Here is a 16,853-nt window from a genome sequence, read left to right as displayed (position 1 = left end):
CCCTTTGTGATTATAGATTGGATTGGGTGTGTGCGGAGGGAAAGGGCAGCCCTCTGGGGAGATTAATGATATGGTCTGAAGGATGAAGATCAAAGCACAGCCTTGGCTGCAGACCACACTGTGGCTCTCTGATCTCTGTACCCCAGGCACCCCCTGTAACCTCACGTGGCATTTTGTACCCCTTCCTGGGGTCAGCACTCTCCTCCAATACTCTGTCCCCACTCCATGGTTACTTCTCAGTGGCTTCTTCTCTGTGTCTGACCACACCCAACTCTCTGGCTGTCCACCAGACAGGACCACCAAGAACATTTTTACAGATTCAGTAAGAAACTGCTTTCCACTTAGTATGGAAACCCAGGCAATGTGTGTTCAAACTTTCCATCAATTATTTAATTAATTGACAGATGCTATTGAGCCTCTTTATGCAATCTCTAGTTCCTCTAACTTATGCTGAAGGCAAAAATCTCATAGAAGGTCCCCTGAAAATCACCTATGGCATGTTACCTGGAATTTACACCGACATTTTCTAGTGGCAAGTGAGTTGCTGGTAGGGTGAAGTAACACTGGCAATGGCCCTAAGCTCTACTGCACAATCAGGGATAGATCTCACAGGCTTCATGATGCTGCCTCTGCATCCTCCTGTTCCAGTTTCTGTTTGGGAAGTTTCCTTAATTACTTAATTCTTTAAGAGGAGAAAACTATGTGTTTTGTTTTTTTCTGAAAGTCTGCCTTCTAGTGAAGTTCATGTTTGTCTTTGAGACTGGGATAATCCCTCAAGAGGCACCTGTGCCCATCTTCTTTATAATCCACTCCTCCTCTTGACTTTTCTTGACCCAGCTCACTGAGCAGGTGTTGTTACCTGCCGGGTGGCTCTCAAGTGCCATCCATGGAGCAGCCCGAGAATCTTGGCCACTGCCCTACTGAATGCTCAGACTCCCTTCGTAACCATTTAAAAATATGCTGTTGTAGCTGTGGTTCCAAGTTCAAGGGTTTTATTTTCACTGGGTGCTTCAAATATCACCACCGCGCTCCAAATAGAAGCCAGGGTGGTGGCTTGTCTATTAAAATTTGTGTTTGGCCATTTTTTACCTTTCCGCTTCTGCATTTCTCCCCTACCCCACACTGACACTGCCCCGCCCCCCATTGGAAATGCATCTATTTGGGAGAAATTACTGACTGAAGGAACCAAGAGCTTTCTCCTGGTAAACATTTCCCTGGGGCAGCATCAATAACCTCTTGGACTCCCATGACTGACATAGTAAACCAGTTGGTCCTCATTCTGGAGACCTTCCAGTTTGTTATTATTGTTCTCCAGGAAGAAGACACACTCAAAATCCCCGTTTCAGATCCTGGGTGAAAAGGTGAGACAAGAATTGTTCGTCACAGATGTTTTACCTGTGGGCCTTCAGGCTGTCTGAGAGTTTTCCTCAAGTCCGCTGAGCAGATGGCCTTGCCATTCGATCCACAGCTTGTCATGAGCAAACCAAGTATTAAATACAATTCTGCTCGGTGGGGAGTTACTCTGTGCAATGCCGAGCCCTGACAAGTGTCCCTTGGACGCTGCTCTTGGGAAGGTCATCTTTTCCCAAATCTTCTCTTATTCTGTGGGTGAGAAACTTTGTGTGTCTACAGAGACCTTTAAAGAACTGGGGAAGCCAAGCTAAGTGTAAAGAGCCATTGACTGGGCACAGCCGCGTGGGTGGTGAAGTGGAGACAAAAGCCTGGCTGAGAACTGTCAGGCATTCCTCTCATTCTGCTCTGGAAAAGGTATTTCTTTAATCCGCCTTCTCAATTATTTATGGAACTGTGTGTTTCCTCTTAATTGTCAGTTGGGCAAAGCCTTTCTGCTGTAAGGAGACACCCTAGCATTTGTCGAGACCTTAGGCAAAGTGATTGACACTAGATCCCGGAGTCAGATGTCTCCAGTGACGCAACTCGTTCTCCCAGCAGCGGAAAAGCTTCCTGCCACGATTAAGTTAGAACTGTGGAAGTGCTAAAATGTGTGGGTAGCCTTCCTCTGATGCAAGAGCTGTTATTATTGAGCCTGCTCGCAGAGGAGTGTAGCAACAGGAACCCTATCAAACGTCTCGACTCCCTCTGGTCAGGCTACGGCCCAAGTCAGTGTGCTCCGTGCATGGGTCAGACACTCGAACTACTGAAGACCACATTCACGCCTCCTCCAAACTTACAGTGTTGTTTTTCTCTACGCCTACACCGTTTTCTTCTTGGTTCATAAAGCAATAGGATCACCATTTATTCATGGATGGCGATGTCTGAGCCCTCACTAAGATTTATGGCAAGGAAAGCAGGTAGCAATCCCCTCTGTATTTGCAGTTCTAACAGGAGGAATCACCTGCTGGCTTCCCTGGATGGGAAGCGAGGTGAGCAAACATAGGATTCTCTTTCTTTTGGGTGTAGCCTACAATCTCCAAAGCAAATGGTGGGGAAGTCGAGAAGAAGGAGTGAGAGATCACAGGCTGACTCATTCCATGTTAAAGCAGCAGAAAGGCTTTCTTAACTCCATGCGCCCCAATGGTCCCAGAGCCTGGTAATCTGTAAGGGTCCTAGGCCAAGTGTGCATCTAGAAGATGATTGCCTCCTCAGTGGTTACATAAGGATCACTCTCAATTACTAATGACAAATTCATTTGTCTATGTTGAACCACAACTAAAGCAATGATACCAAAAACGGTCGTGGGCCATAAAAAATTTTGGATTAAGTTGAAAATGATGGAGAAACAGACCAGAGACTGGCTTGCACCCCCATTACTTGGAAGATTAAGACTCATCTAGGTACTTTCAAATAACCATGGGTTCTTTGTTCGTGTTCTGTCTTGATACCTGAGTCCCGGAATCCAAACATGGATGGTTAATATCCAGATTGGGAAACTGGCAGTATAGGATCTTGTCGCTTTTCTAGAAGATTTATGTTTGATCTACCTTTGCCAGCCCCGTTGCAGATCAATTACAATGCACAGCATCAATTACCAGGTTACTATTTGAATTTCTAGTACCTAGATGTGTTTGGCAGGTTGTTCATGATCTGCTGACGCTGGACAAACAAGTCAACGGGTCAATGCATGACTGGAAACAAACGCGGTGCCAGGTTGCTGCCCTGAGTCAGCAGCTTCGAAGCGAAGTGGTGTCCTATTCTGGTGTTTCCTGGAATTGTGTGTATGTGTGTGTGAGCATGCTCATGTATATGGGCAGGTATATACAAAGGCCGGAGGTCAATGTCCAGTGTCTTCCTCAATCGCTTCCCATCTTATTCGGGCTGCAAATCCATCTTTCTGCTCATTGGTTCGCCCAGAGGTGTGCCTCGATAACGATCTCTCAATCCAGTCAAGATATTGTTCAAAATTAACCACCGCACCCCACCCTGCCTTCCTTGGCAGCCTGAGGTGGGCTGACATTCGGAACTCTGAATACCCTGCATAGGAAACTCTAGGAGGTTGAGAATAAAAGCATCATTTTAGATTCTATGTTTGCTAGCTGGAGAAGGTGTCTTGGTGTTTATAAAATACTGAAAAGATGTGGAGGTCCTCTTCAGAGGACTTGGCTACAGATGTAAGTGATTCAGTAATTGTTTCCACTGCTGTTTTTATCCAAGTTTCTCAGAACTGCTGCTGACCTGACCCTGCACTGCTCAGATTCTACGGAGGGTGTTTATTCCAGAGTGAGGCATTCAAAGTTTACATGTATCCCAGAGAACAAGTGGATAGATGGCTGAGTTCCACACTTAGGATCCAGGCTCTATTCTGTATGTGTGTGTAAGCATGGGTGTGTTTAGGCATCCATGTATATCCAAGTGTGTGTTTTTAAGCCCATGTTAATGAACATGGAGGCCACGGGATAGCCTTGGGTGTTATTCCTCAGCTGTTGTCTATCTCATTTTTGTTTTCAGACATAGTCTCTCACTGACCTGGAGCTCACCCAGTACATTAGGTTGGCCTGATAGTGAGCCCCAAGGATGGTCTTGCCTTTACCCTCTCAAGGAGCAGAAGGAGGGAGAACATGAGCAAGGAAGTCAGGACTGCAAGGGGTGTGCTCACCCACTGAGATGGTGGGGCTGATGGAATAGGAGCTCACTAAGGCCAGCTGGACTGGGGATGACCCTCCTCCATCATGGGACTGATGGACCATGTGATCCAACTGGACTCTCTGAATGTGGCTGACAATGAGGGCTGACTGAGAAGCCAAGGACAATGGCACTGGGTTTTGATTCTACTGCATGTACTGGCTTTGTGGGAGCCTAGTCTGTTTGGATGCTCACCTTCCTAGACCTGGACAGAGGAGGGAGGACCTTGGACTTCCCACAGGGCAGGGAACTCTGACTGCTCTTTGGACTGGAGAGGGAGGGAGAGGAGAGTGGGGGGAGAGGGAGAGAAATGGAAGGAGGGGAGGAGGTGGAATTTTTTAATAATAATCAAAAAAACAAGTACATGCTACCACACTTGACTTTTTGACATAAATATGGGATGGGAAATTGAGCTCAGACCTTCATGCTTGCAAAGCAAACACATTGCCAACTGAGCTATCTCTCCAGCCCCTTGCCCTATTCTATACTGGTGGTGTGCTGCTCTTTAGTTGGCTTAATCCATGACTCAATCTCCTGATCTGTAAAATGAAATCATAGTAAGATCGACTTCACGGGGCTGTAGTCAAGACCAAACGAGATACTCCATGGGAAGTTCAGATCATGAAGTTTGGGGTGTTAGAGCATGCCTGATCATGAACTAAACTCTGAGGCTCTAATCTGTTTTGTTGGTTTCCAGAGAACTTCTAAAGACCATATCTCTTGGTGATTTGTTCCGTCCAAGTCCAATCTAAATCCCGTTCTTTCTCTTACCTCTTGTCTGATCTTAAGCCTTCTCTTCCCTAGTGCAGATCAATTTTCAGTGCCATGTCCTCTTTCCCAAATAGATACTCCAAAAGATGGAGTGATTGAGACGAAAAAATAGATTTAAACCATCAATGAAGTTGTGCATACAATCAGTCTCCAGTGTTGATGGCAGAGTAACCGATTCAACAGTTTCCCAACAATTGTAAAGTGATACATCTGGTATTGAAACTGAACACGTACCCACCCATGAGCCCAGGGATCCATTAATAGGTCTATATCCAACAGAAATACATGCATGTGTACTGCAAAAGTCATACAGGGGAAAGCTCATAACAGTACACCATTTTTTCTGTCTGTGTATAGAAAATTACCTCCCAGACTTAGACATAAAAAACTAAGTGTTTATTATCTTTCAGTTGCTAGGAGTAAGTGCCTTGGCTGACGCAAGGCCATTTTATTCCTTGGGAGTAGTGAGTAGGGCCTACATTGCTTGTCAGTTGACATTCATTCTTGCAATGAGATACTTTTTTTTTTATGTAGGAAGAAGTCAAGAACAAAAGTGCCCATGTCTCATGAATGTCACAGCGCAGCTCTGACTGAGTGGTTCTGTCTAGTGGGGTCTCTAATGAGGTTTTGCTTGAGCTGTCAACAAGAACACAGGTATTAGAAGACATTTGGGCAGGGAAAATTTGCTCCAAGCTCACTCAACTCTAGTTGTTGGTTGGGAACTATGCTGTCTGGTTTTATCTGTCGACTGGATATGGATACAGCACATAACACCTAGGGAGTTTTAATGAGAAATGATCTAGCTCAGGTTTGTCTGTGGGGCAACAGTATCAATTGTTAATAGACATAGGGAGACTCAGTCCATTAAGGGCAGAATTATTCCCTAGGCAGGAACCCTGAGTATAATAAAAAAGAAAGCAAGATAAGGGCAAGCTAGCAAGGCTGTGCCTGCTCTCTGTTTGCTCTGGGCAGTAACTGTGGTGTGACTCGCTGCTGGAGTTCTTAACATGGTTTATCTAACATGACGGATTGTGACCTGTGATTATAAGCCAAATAACCCCCCTTCCCCTCCCTGTGTTGCTTTTCTTGTGAGGATGTTTAATTACAGCAACAGAAACGATACAGACTTCGGTTCTTCCATACATGGCCTCACTATTGGTGCCTGGATATTTTAACAGCTTTCCTCAAAGCAAGTAAGAGCATGGGAGTGAGCAAGCCAGAGAGACACAGATACCCAAAGAAAAGCCTCAATGTATTGTAGTACACTATCTTGGAAGTGACATACCATTACTTCAGCCATGTTTTATTTGCCACATTGACCAGTTCTGGGACTAGTATAGGTGGAGAGCCACGAAAGCATGTAAATACCAAAACTCAAGGGCCATAATGGAGGCTAGCTACCAAAAGCCCTATTCCTAACGCTTAGAAACGAGAAACTCCTTGAACACCTACCCACACCACAAAGGACCAAGGTATGATAGTGTCTTTGGATGATAAAATTCTACACAGAGGTAGAAATGATCCCTATATTACTATATATAACAAAATTAGGCACATTTCACAAATAAATTATTGGAAAAAGACTAGTCACAAAAAGGCACTCATTATTCCATTTATTCAGGTTATTTTGTTTGTTTGTTTTTTAAGGAAACAAGAACCAAAAATCAGAGGCTGGTCAGCAGTTCAGAGCACTGGCTATCCTTGCAGAGGATCTGGGTTTGGTTCCCAGCACCCACATCGCAGCTGAAAACCCCTGAAACTCCATTTCCAGGGGATTCAATGATTCGTACATGTACATACATGTCTATGCATACACATACATGTCCATATACTCAGGCCCCACATGTACACATAAAATGAAAAATATCTTTAAAACAAGCCTACCAACAGGTAACACTGCTCTGTTAGCGTTCAGAATACTGGTTCTCCTTGGAGACACAGTGCCCAGAAGTGGCCACAAAGGAACTTCCAGGGCCGACAATATTTAAACAGTATTTCTTTATCTGCATGTTAGGGCATATGCGTTAGTTTTCCATCATGGTGGCCAAATCCATGGGAGAAGCAACTGAAGGGAAGTAGAGTTTATTTTGACTCATGGTTTTAGTTCAGCACGGCAGGGGTTGGATCAGAGTTCATGGTGGTGGATTGTGAGACAGGGTCCTTCCATCTTGGCGAAGCAGTAAGCAGAGGACAGGCCAAGAAGCAGGGGTGGGCTGTAACCTCCATGGCCTACTTCCGGTGAGACTTTCGTCTGCCAACTCTGTCCTATGTCTTACAGGGTTTACAGCCTCCTGAAACACAGCCACCAGCTAGGGACAGTGTGGGCCTGTGGGCAATATTTCATATCCACACCATAGCACAGTTCCACAGGATTGGCTCGTGGAAATGCACTGGGCTCTACACCTTTCCACATATCTATGGTAACTTAGTAACAATATTAAGTGGATATACAAACACTTGTATTGCCTTCTCTGGTGGTTTGAATGAAAATGGTCCCCATAGGCTCAGAGATTTTAGTACTTGGTCAGCAGGGAGTGGCACTCTTTGGAAGGATTAGGACATGTGACCTTGTTGGATGAAGGGTGTCACTGGACTTTGAGGTTTCAAAAAGTACGTTTCAAGCCCAGAGTCTCTCTCTTCCTGCCACTTGGGGATCTGGATGTAGAAACTCCCAGGTTCTTCTCCACCATGTCTGCCACCATGCTCCCCAGCACAATGGACTAACCCTCTGAAACTGCAAGCCAGTCTCAACTAAATGCTTTCTTTTATAAAAATTGTTGTGGTCATGGTATATCTTCATAGCAATTGACACCTCCCTTTCTTAAGGGGACATTTGGGTTACTTATTTTGGCTATGGAGAATCATGAAGCCAGGAGCTTTACATGAGCTTTGTATACTCCCCAAATTTATGTGTGAAAGTCAAATCCCCAGCATGACAGCATTTGGAGGTGTGGGCCTTTGGAAGATGGGTCCTGGAGATCGATCCTCTTGGATGAGATAGTGGCCCTCCAGGATTTCTTTGGTCATTCCTCTGAGGGTGCATGGTGAGAAACTTGTCTATGGACCTAAGAAAGCAGATACTCTTGTGCCTAACTTGTGCTCAGATTCTAGAGGCTCAAAAACCGTAACAAATCCATTTCTGGGGTTATAAGCCCTTCAGTCTATGGCACTTTTGCTAGAAAATCTCAAAAGGAAAGGAACACTGTATTAACTGCAATATTGTACCGTGAGCTCCTGGTTAAACAAGTCACTTTAATTGGCTAAGTTTGCCAAGCAGAGTGGTCGCCTAGTCTCACAGCAGGATGAGGTATGGCCTATTGACTGCAGCAGTTGTGAGGGTTGGGTCTGGTTAACACAGGGGAACTAATGAGGGTAAGGAGTAACGATAATTCCTCACGAACACTGTAAAACTGGGATTCGGGCCCTTGGGATTCATAATACAAGAATGAGAATATGCACCCATTGCTTCTTTGCAGATTTCTACTGTCGTCTTCTGCAAAGTGATATGGATGAATTTGGCTTGAATGGCAGATAAGTCGGTAGTAGAGAAACAGGGCGGAAGGTTTTTCTATCTGCTTACCTACTCATTGATTATTCTCCCTCCTCTCTTTTTCTCCCACTTCTGTATCTTTTCATTTTTCCCTTCCTCTCCTCCTGTAATTCCAGCACTCCCGAGGCTGAGACAGGAGGATTGCAAGGATTGCCATACATTTGAGGCTAGCCTGGGCTACAGAGCGAGACCCTGCATACAGACACACTTCCATTCCGACTTGCATTATGTACGTGGGTACACTTAGCACCTGTTTGCCTGTGTGTGTGAGAACTATTTGTAAAGACAGACACTATTCAAGCAAGGCATGTTGCAGTTGTGAATATAATTAAAGGCTTGTTTATCTCCCTTACTGGAGTTGTGATTCACCATGTATTAGCGCTACCTCGGTGCCCCCACAGCTTCACAGGGATGCACACCCTTTACGAGGCCTGGCAGCTATCCAGAAGGCAAGGTCTCCCCATGCTAGGAGAACCTTCATTATACAAAAATAGTTACGGAAGTGGATGGAAATGGGCCACTTGGGGAATCGTCTCCAGTTCGGAACCACATTGCTATCTGTAGATATTATTCCATTTAGTCATGTAGTTAAAACCTTCCCATAGGATTTCTTTGGGGACTCTGGTAGCAGTATGAGGCCCCCTGCTGGCAAGAAATAATTCATGCATTTGCTTTTCAATCATTTCGAAGGGCTGGAGGCTAAAGAGCAGTGAACCATTTCTACCTTTACCATGGAGTTGGGAATGAAAGGTAACTTACTCTTGGGGAAGTTGAAAATCAAAATATTTTCCTCTCAAGATATAAGAATAGGATGTAATTCTGGATAAACCATCCACCTTTCCCTTCTTGAGTTTATTTAACACCTCATTTGAGTCTATGTTGAGTTTCTTCCCTGTACAAGGTGATAGTGCAGTCGCCGGCACACTGAAAACAGCAAGCAGATCATTCCTAATGATACGACAAAGGTTTGGAAGGGACACATGAGTATATCACCCACACGTTAGAAACTGGAAAGTACTACAAACGATGAGAATAGTGGCTGATGATGGAGCAATTGCATTCACATAGTACGAGGGTTCCAGGAGGAGGCGGCTTTGGAGCAGATAGCTGATGAGAAGCAGGGTTTGGGCAGCCTGAGATGGGGAGAAGGATGGGAACTAACGGTATTATCATTATAGCAGAGAGAAAGAGTCTGGACAGACACGGAGGTAGGAAAACCGGAGCCTAAGGCAGGGTGGTGGAGCCTAGTCAGGCTGACTCATAGGGAGGGTTATTGGATTGGGAGTGAAAGAGGAGTTGTCTCTAGGCCAGCCTGGAGAAGCTTGAACTTTCCCTGGGAAACTGATTTATAAAGCAATGTTGAACCTTTGACTGTCTTTGTTTTAAAATAAAAGTAACAACAACAACAAAGCATATCACATCACAGCAGTGACGGCCCCGCAATGAGCCCTGTTCATTCACTTGCAATGGGGTTGTGAAAATCCTTAAGATGTTTCCAGATACAAAAGCAAGCAAAGGCTGGGGAGCAGCCAGTGTCAGAGGGTTCCTGGCAGACTTAATGAAGTTCCTCAGTAGAATCCCTTCCAAGGACTGTGACGTACTGGATCCTCATCAGACTCTACAAACTCTAATGCCTCATGTTTAATTGTCTTCTCAATCAGACTGAGTGGGCTTTAAGCTGCAATAATGAGGAATAAGTCTTGCTGGAGTAATGGGAAGAATATTGGATAGCTCAGAACCACAGGAAAAATTCAACTCTAACCTTAATTATGTAGTATTATTACTACACAAATCTGCATTAATTCATGATTAAATTAACAAGAAGTATAATGCACATTTAAGAGAACATTGTTAAATTCCTGACCCAGGCCCTGATTTCCTAATGGCAGCTTTAGAAACCCCCCAGAACGTGTTAAATGTTACTGGGCATATTGCATCACAAGACAAAAACAGCAATCTTCCAGAAGAAATGGCAGCTCCAGTTGAGAAACACACAGCTGATACTTTGCAAACAAGCTGAGGGGAGATGGGAAAGTTGGAATAGCAACAAAAATAGTAAGGACAAGGGCTAGAGAGATGGTACAGGGGGTTCTTGCAGGGGAGCCAAGTTCTGTTCCCAGCACGCATGTGAAGCGGTTCACAACCACCTGTACCTGAAGCTCTTGGAGATCAGATGCCCTCCTCTGGACTCCAACAGCACCTCCACCCATGTGCACAAACCCCAGCAGACTCACGTGGGTGTGCATAATTCAAATAAAATCAGTCTTAAAAGAAGAAGGACAGCAGAAACAACCACTTAAGAAGTTTCAGCAGCCATAAGTATTTATTATTTTGAGTGAAATGCACATTAAACTTTTGTATAAAAACCATCAAAGGTGCTATATTGGATTATTTCAGTATTAATTTACCTCCCCCCATGCCATTCGTGTTATCTCCTACCTTTCTGGTTTCTTCTGAATCATTACAATCATCTAAAATTGTCCATTGTTAAAATATAAAAAAATATTAGTCTGTTCTTCAAGATAAAGTACCACTAGTGATGATTTATTCAAAATGAAAATCGTTTTAAAAGAGAGGCCAGAGAACCAACTTATTGGAAAAGAGATATATAACAGAATTTTTTAGGGACATGGGAATGCCAAGTCAATGTAGGCCTGTAGTAAAACATTTTTATAATCCCTCTTTCCAGAGTGTGGGCTATTTCTTTTTATGGAACTGGTTCACCAGGGTTTTTGTTATTTGTCCATCATCCCTTGGGTACTCTCTAGAGCGAATCAAATGTGCACATATCCCATACTCCCCAAACGCTTAAGGCAAAAAGAAAGCTGGTTCTTTTGTCTTAGCAATAGCCCTTAGGATTAAGTTTGTCATTAAAGGTATTATTCCCTACAAAGGGAACCGTCTTGACCCCTCATTTTTAGTCCTCTCTTTGCCTCAGTTTGATTTTGGTAGTCCGTTCCAAAACTGAACCCATTCCCTCCTGGGCTAATTCCGTATGGACGAACTCAACAGTTGGAACTGAACTTTAGAGTGAAGTTTCCCATTTGCTCTCTGTCTTACGCGAACAAGCTTCTCTGATTTACCACAAGAGCCGTCTGACTCTCCCGTCTCTTGACTTTCTTATTCCTTTGTCTCACCTTCCAGCACAAGGCGCTAGAGACTAATAAAATAAGTCCGGAGGATAGAAGGACCAGGCCGAAGATGGAGATGATGGAACCGTGAGAATTGAAGCTGTAAGCCACGGCGGTGACGACGATCCCCGCGATGAAGACCACCACAGCAAAGGGGATGATGCAGCGGTAGCAGGAGAGTTCCGCACCCCCTGTGGCGGCCATCAGCTGAACCTCAGTGACCAAGGGGACTGTGGTGATCACAACTTCACTCTTAGGGTTTTTCTCCATTTTCACGGGTGCAGGCGACTTTGGGGATCCCAGGTTCTCTTTTACAGGTTCTTCAGTCATTTTTCTGGGGATGTAGGTATCCTACCTGGCTTCACAGACTAGATTTAGAAAGCCTTGCCAGGGTGGACGCTGTGAAAAAGAAGGCAGGGGACATCAGCTGGGTCACCAGCACCGGATGCAAACGGAAGCAGAGAGGTGCGGAGGCATCTCCTGTCCCAGGACACACAGGAGCACAAGCCTCGCTTACTTGTATTCCCCGCTTAGAACGTTCTTTTACATTGAGTAAAAGGAAAACAACTATGTACAAAAAAGGAGAGAGACGAAGAGCAGGAAGCCCTTTGCAGTATTCCATATTCCTTGGTGGTCTACAAATACCCTTTAGAAGAGCCCTTCCTTGCCTATTTCCTTTATTTTCTCTGAGCTCGGGAAAGTTTGGATCCTCATCCAAAGATGGCTCATGCAGGAGGGGAATGCGCTCTGAACAGTTCCACTACTCACAGCAACGTGGACTCTGCCAGTTTCGCCAGGAGTGACACGCATTCTTTCCAAGCTGTCACCCACCCATTCATGGCTCAGGGAATCAACGTCGTCGTGATAAACAGCAAGTGCACGCTTCTCTATCAACCGACGGCTCCTTACACAAGGTGCACGCGAAGTGTGTGCTCGGGACCTTCCCAACGCCACCCCAACTCTCTGCCATGCCCCCACCACTCCCACTCAGCACCCAGCAGATGTTCAGTTTACAAACAACGGTTGGGTTCCAACCTCTTCAGGACTTTATAACTGGAATGTGGTACTGTCCCCTATCCATTTAAATGGGGAAAAATAAGAAAAAGAAATTCTGACCACTTTATGGGATATAATTTTTTTGCTTGTACAATGCTTAAGACAAAATTAACTATAAATAAAAAAATAACTGTTAATCAGTTATTAGAGTAACTAGCTGTCATTTACAAATTTTCTATGAGAAAGAACAAGGAATTCAGATATTCTGTATTTTCTAAGATGCTTCCATAAATAAGCATAAATAGTCACAAAAAATTAACCAGTTCAGCTTTCATCAATGCCCTTCTGTATAAAACCTGCCCCTTCCTAGTTTTGAATTTGAAGGCTTTAGTATAACACCTGAGATCCAAAAGCATCTTGTTGAAAGCCTGGTCTGAGGAAGCAGGGAGAAGGTCTTGTTGAAGCTCAGACATGCCGAGTCACTGACTTACACATTGAAAGGCCGAACAGTCACAAGGACTACAGATTTGCCGGACACTTGAGACCCTTCTGATGACATTAATCCTTTGGGTGTATTGAGCAGTGATTCAAAATGCGCACAATACTGAGTCAGACCTTCTTCATTCTTCCCACTCCTGGGAGGTCAAAATATCACTCACCAAGGAGCGAAGTTAGAGAGCGAAATGACCTGATGTCATTTGCGTATAATTTAATCATCAAACGAACTACTCTTGTCCAGTGATCTCCCTCTCCACTGAGATCATAATTTAAAAACCAACATCTGTCCCCAGCTTAACCACACATACATACCTCAGGGAAAGGCAGTCCATTGCCACGGAAGCCACTTGACTTGGAAGAGAAGGACCAATCAGAGTATCTCCCTTCGGCTGCTGGGAAAGAGCCTGTCACCCTCTGGGCACTGGTAAAAGGACAAGTCAGGGATTGTCTGGGGAGGCAGAAAAGACATAAGAATTCTTAACCGTAGATTTGGCTTGGAATGCTGGAGCTCTGCTTCTGCGCCACCCTTGCTCTTAAGTGACGCCTGTCCTTCCCCCCCCCTCTCATCTTACTCCCTCCTCCTCTGCTTTGCCCCTCCCTGCCACTTTTTTTTCCCCTTCCTTCTCTTCCTTGCCAGCAGATTCTGAGTTTGCCCCGGCTCTGTTCGGTGACATGGTAATTCAGGATCATCACTTCAGAGTCCCCAGAGACAGGAGCCAGCATCGACTTTTATTTCTCTTCGTAGCATTTACTAAGCGGGGCTGCTTTGAATTACTCATTTTTTCCCCAGCCAAACTCCAGATCTTCCTCTGCCTGCCCATCAGGCATTTTCCTAAGAGGATCCAAGAGAATCCCAGAGTCAGCACTGCAGACCTAGCTGAGGGACAGAACTGGGGGGGACAGACGTTCTCGGGAGGCAGGAACAGCTGTGGCGTCCTCAAGCCACTAAAGCCAGTGTCTAGGCCAGCGGAGACCCAAGCTCCTAGCTCTCCCCGGATTTTTTACTTATGTATGTACAAGATGGAAAGTTAAAGGCCCACCCCTTGTCTGATGTTGCCTCACTTACAGGCAAGAGTGGGGAATACTGTTTCTGGTTAAACTGGGAAACCCTGGCTATCTTGATGGACTCACGTGTATTGGGTTTCCGCTTAAGCTGGGAATCCCTGGCTATCCTGATGGAAGCAGGATTGCTTACTACTTGTGCTGGGAGTTGAACAGCTTTGACAAACCTGAAATCGCCGCTACTGCCATCGTCAACAATGCTGCCATTGCCAGAGTGCCTACTATGGGTGTGGCATAATATTAAGGGCTGGCACATTAGTTCATTCCCATTCACTTGTACACGAAGCTATGGAGGCTTAAAGAAGTAAAGAAATGGGACCAAGTTCACAAAGAAACAAATTCTTGTTCTGGATCCCGGTCACGTTTTATTCCTCATACAGGGGACTGAGCCCAGGGCCTCATCTATACTAGGCAAGTATTCTATCTTTGAATTAATTTCCCAGTCGACCCTTTGCCTTGAGCTTTAAATCCCCCCTGTCTCAGTTTCATCAGTAGCTCGAGTCACAGACCTTCATCGCCTGGTCCACTGGACCTCAGTTATGAATGGGTACAAACTCACACACAGAGTTTGTTAAATGTAGACTCCAAAGAAGCAGGACCCCTACTATCTTTCTGCCTAGGGCAAGCCTGCTGCTCCTTGGCCCATTTTAATCAGCAATATTCAAACACACACCTACCTGACACACAGGTTCTATTAAACACCAAGCTCAAGGCTATGTCCCGTCCGCATCAATGGCCCGATATGATTATGTTTCTTACAGACTAGCTACTTGAAATTCTAAAGTATTTGAAAAGCATAAAGCCTGAGGTGGAAAAAAGCAGTGACAATACTAGAAGGCTATGATAAGCCTGTTCCTATATTTCTAAATGTTATCCGCTCATAATTTCCTAAATCTAAGTCTTACCAAATCTGCTAGTGTCTACACATTCACGTCAGTACTGGAATAACTGTGTTTTCCCATCTATTAGATGCTCAGCCTTCTTGACCTCTGGCCTGGATCCTCTTAGACACCCTACTTCCTCTCCCTCTCACCTTTCCAGCCCAGTCTGTGAACAACGACCCAGAGACCAGAAGTCCTCTCTTCTCAGGATCACACTGAGAAGTCCCCGAGAGCTGGCTGAGGTTGAGGGCTCGGGCATAATGGACATAGCAGGTCCCTGCAGGTCCCTAGGAAGCCTAGACTGCTACCATCCTGACTGCTTTCAATGAGCCCTAGAGAGATGAAGTCTCATGTCTAACTAGGGACATCACTGGGTGCTGAGGTTGGGCATATTTGGAACCAGGGCATTTCAGAAGATGGTGGCCTGGAGCCTGGCTTATGTCAAGCGGAAGTTCTCAGAGAGAATGTCTTTTCACCTGAGAATTCCCATGTTTGGGGCGAGTCCTCCCTAATTTCTAGAGCAGGACATTTTCTGTAAATCGAACCTATCCCCAGAAACCCCAAGGAAGCTCTGAACACCATTCTGCCCGCCTGTAGACTGTTCTTTGCTTCCTAAGCCAAAGGTAAAGAAATGAACCTAGAGAGAGGAGACAGGCATCCTTTCCCATGGCGAGCCCTGGGCTGAACTGGTTAGGAGAGACAGTGGACAGAGCTGGGTCCCCAAAGTGCAAGCCCACAAGTTCATTGCTACTTCTAATATTGAAACTTCAGCCTTCCTATGGCTTCAGGTGAGCAGTCAGTACCACTCCGCCACCACAGCGTGTGGGCATCTGTCTCGGGATGAAGACGCCAGTCTCCAAACTCAGACAACTCTCGATTTGCACTGGTGAATTCAAAGAAATAGAAAGCTTAGGAATTAGCCAGAAACTGTGCCAGAAAAGATAGCCACCAAGGCAACCAGGGACACAGGCAGCCTTAATTAATTAACTTTTACCTCTCCACCAGAAATTCAAAAGGAATCCACGGTGACGCGTGCCAAATGTTTTTGGTATTAAGCCCCCTGGGGAATCGCGTCGGGGACACCTGGCCCCACGTGCAAAATTTCAACACAATGCATCCAGCCTTTTTTTTCGGTGAGCCCTCTACGTGCAAAAGCGGGAGGAAATCTCTCCGGTTCTTTTCAGAGCGCAGGGCTTGGGAGGACTCTTAAGTTTGGAAAACTTTTCTGAAGGCTGCCAATGCACGAATGATACTCGTCCTTCCTAGGCGAACCCCGGCAGGCTTTCTACAGTTCTCTCCCAGATCTTTCAAAGAGCGAGGAAATCGAGCCTTACCTTTCTCAGGCAGACTCCGACGGAGACAGCTGCTAGAGGCAACCCACAAGCAAGGCCGGCAGCGGGATGCAAATCACCAGGCTAGGGATCGTGCACAAAGTACTCAGCGAGGCTTACAGACCATTAAGGGACCGGAGACAATTTGGTGAGAGGAAATTCCTTACATGCTGCTGTATTTTACTCTATGTTTTCCTTCGTGCCACATCATCCATTGTAATGGCAGGCGTGAATCCATAATAAACCAATTATTTAAAAGGCCACTAAGAACCTCTTCTGCTTTGTTTTTTTTTTCTCGTTTTAAATCTTATGCCAACATTCATTTTCAAGTTTTTCTCTAACCAAAATTCTCTTTTTGATAGCACTCCTTTGTAATGTCATGAAGCTGCAGAAAAGAACTCCTTTGTGGTCTTCTATATTAGCGGTGGAGGGGTGGGGGTGGGTAGAGGGGTTGAGGGTAAGTGGAGGAGGAGTTGGGGGTGGGTGGAGGGGTGGGTGTGGATGAAGGGGTGGGGTAGGTGAAGGGGTGGGGTAGGTGAAGGGGTTGGGATGGGTG

The 16,853-nt window shown here is 45.3% G+C and overlaps 1 protein-coding gene across 1 annotated transcript; it reads right to left on the bottom strand.

Moving 5' to 3' along the window:
- Nucleotides 1-10,698: 10,698 nt before the first annotated feature.
- On the bottom strand, nucleotides 10,699-16,587 carry Tmem100 (transmembrane protein 100). Its single transcript, XM_005350522.3, has 3 exons — nucleotides 16,301-16,587; nucleotides 13,336-13,471; nucleotides 10,699-11,928 (listed from the first exon to the last, which is right to left on the bottom strand). The coding sequence occupies exon 3, from the start codon at nucleotides 11,857-11,859 to the stop codon at nucleotides 11,455-11,457; it is 405 nt and encodes a 134-aa protein (XP_005350579.1). The 5' UTR covers nucleotides 11,860-11,928; nucleotides 13,336-13,471; nucleotides 16,301-16,587; the 3' UTR covers nucleotides 10,699-11,454.
- Nucleotides 16,588-16,853: the final 266 nt, after the last annotated feature.

This window comes from Microtus ochrogaster, chromosome 7 (assembly GCF_000317375.1).
Source record: "Microtus ochrogaster isolate Prairie Vole_2 chromosome 7, MicOch1.0, whole genome shotgun sequence".
NCBI classification, from domain to species: domain Eukaryota; kingdom Metazoa; phylum Chordata; class Mammalia; order Rodentia; family Cricetidae; genus Microtus; species Microtus ochrogaster.
Note: the sequence above shows the minus strand (reverse complement) of the source record. Positions and strands in the feature narration are given on the sequence as shown.

Excerpts from the sequence above, each read along its gene's own strand:
- Tmem100 (XM_005350522.3), bottom strand. The coding sequence starts at position 11,859 with ATGACTGAAGAACCTGTAAAAGAGAACCTGGGATCCCCAAAGTCGCCT.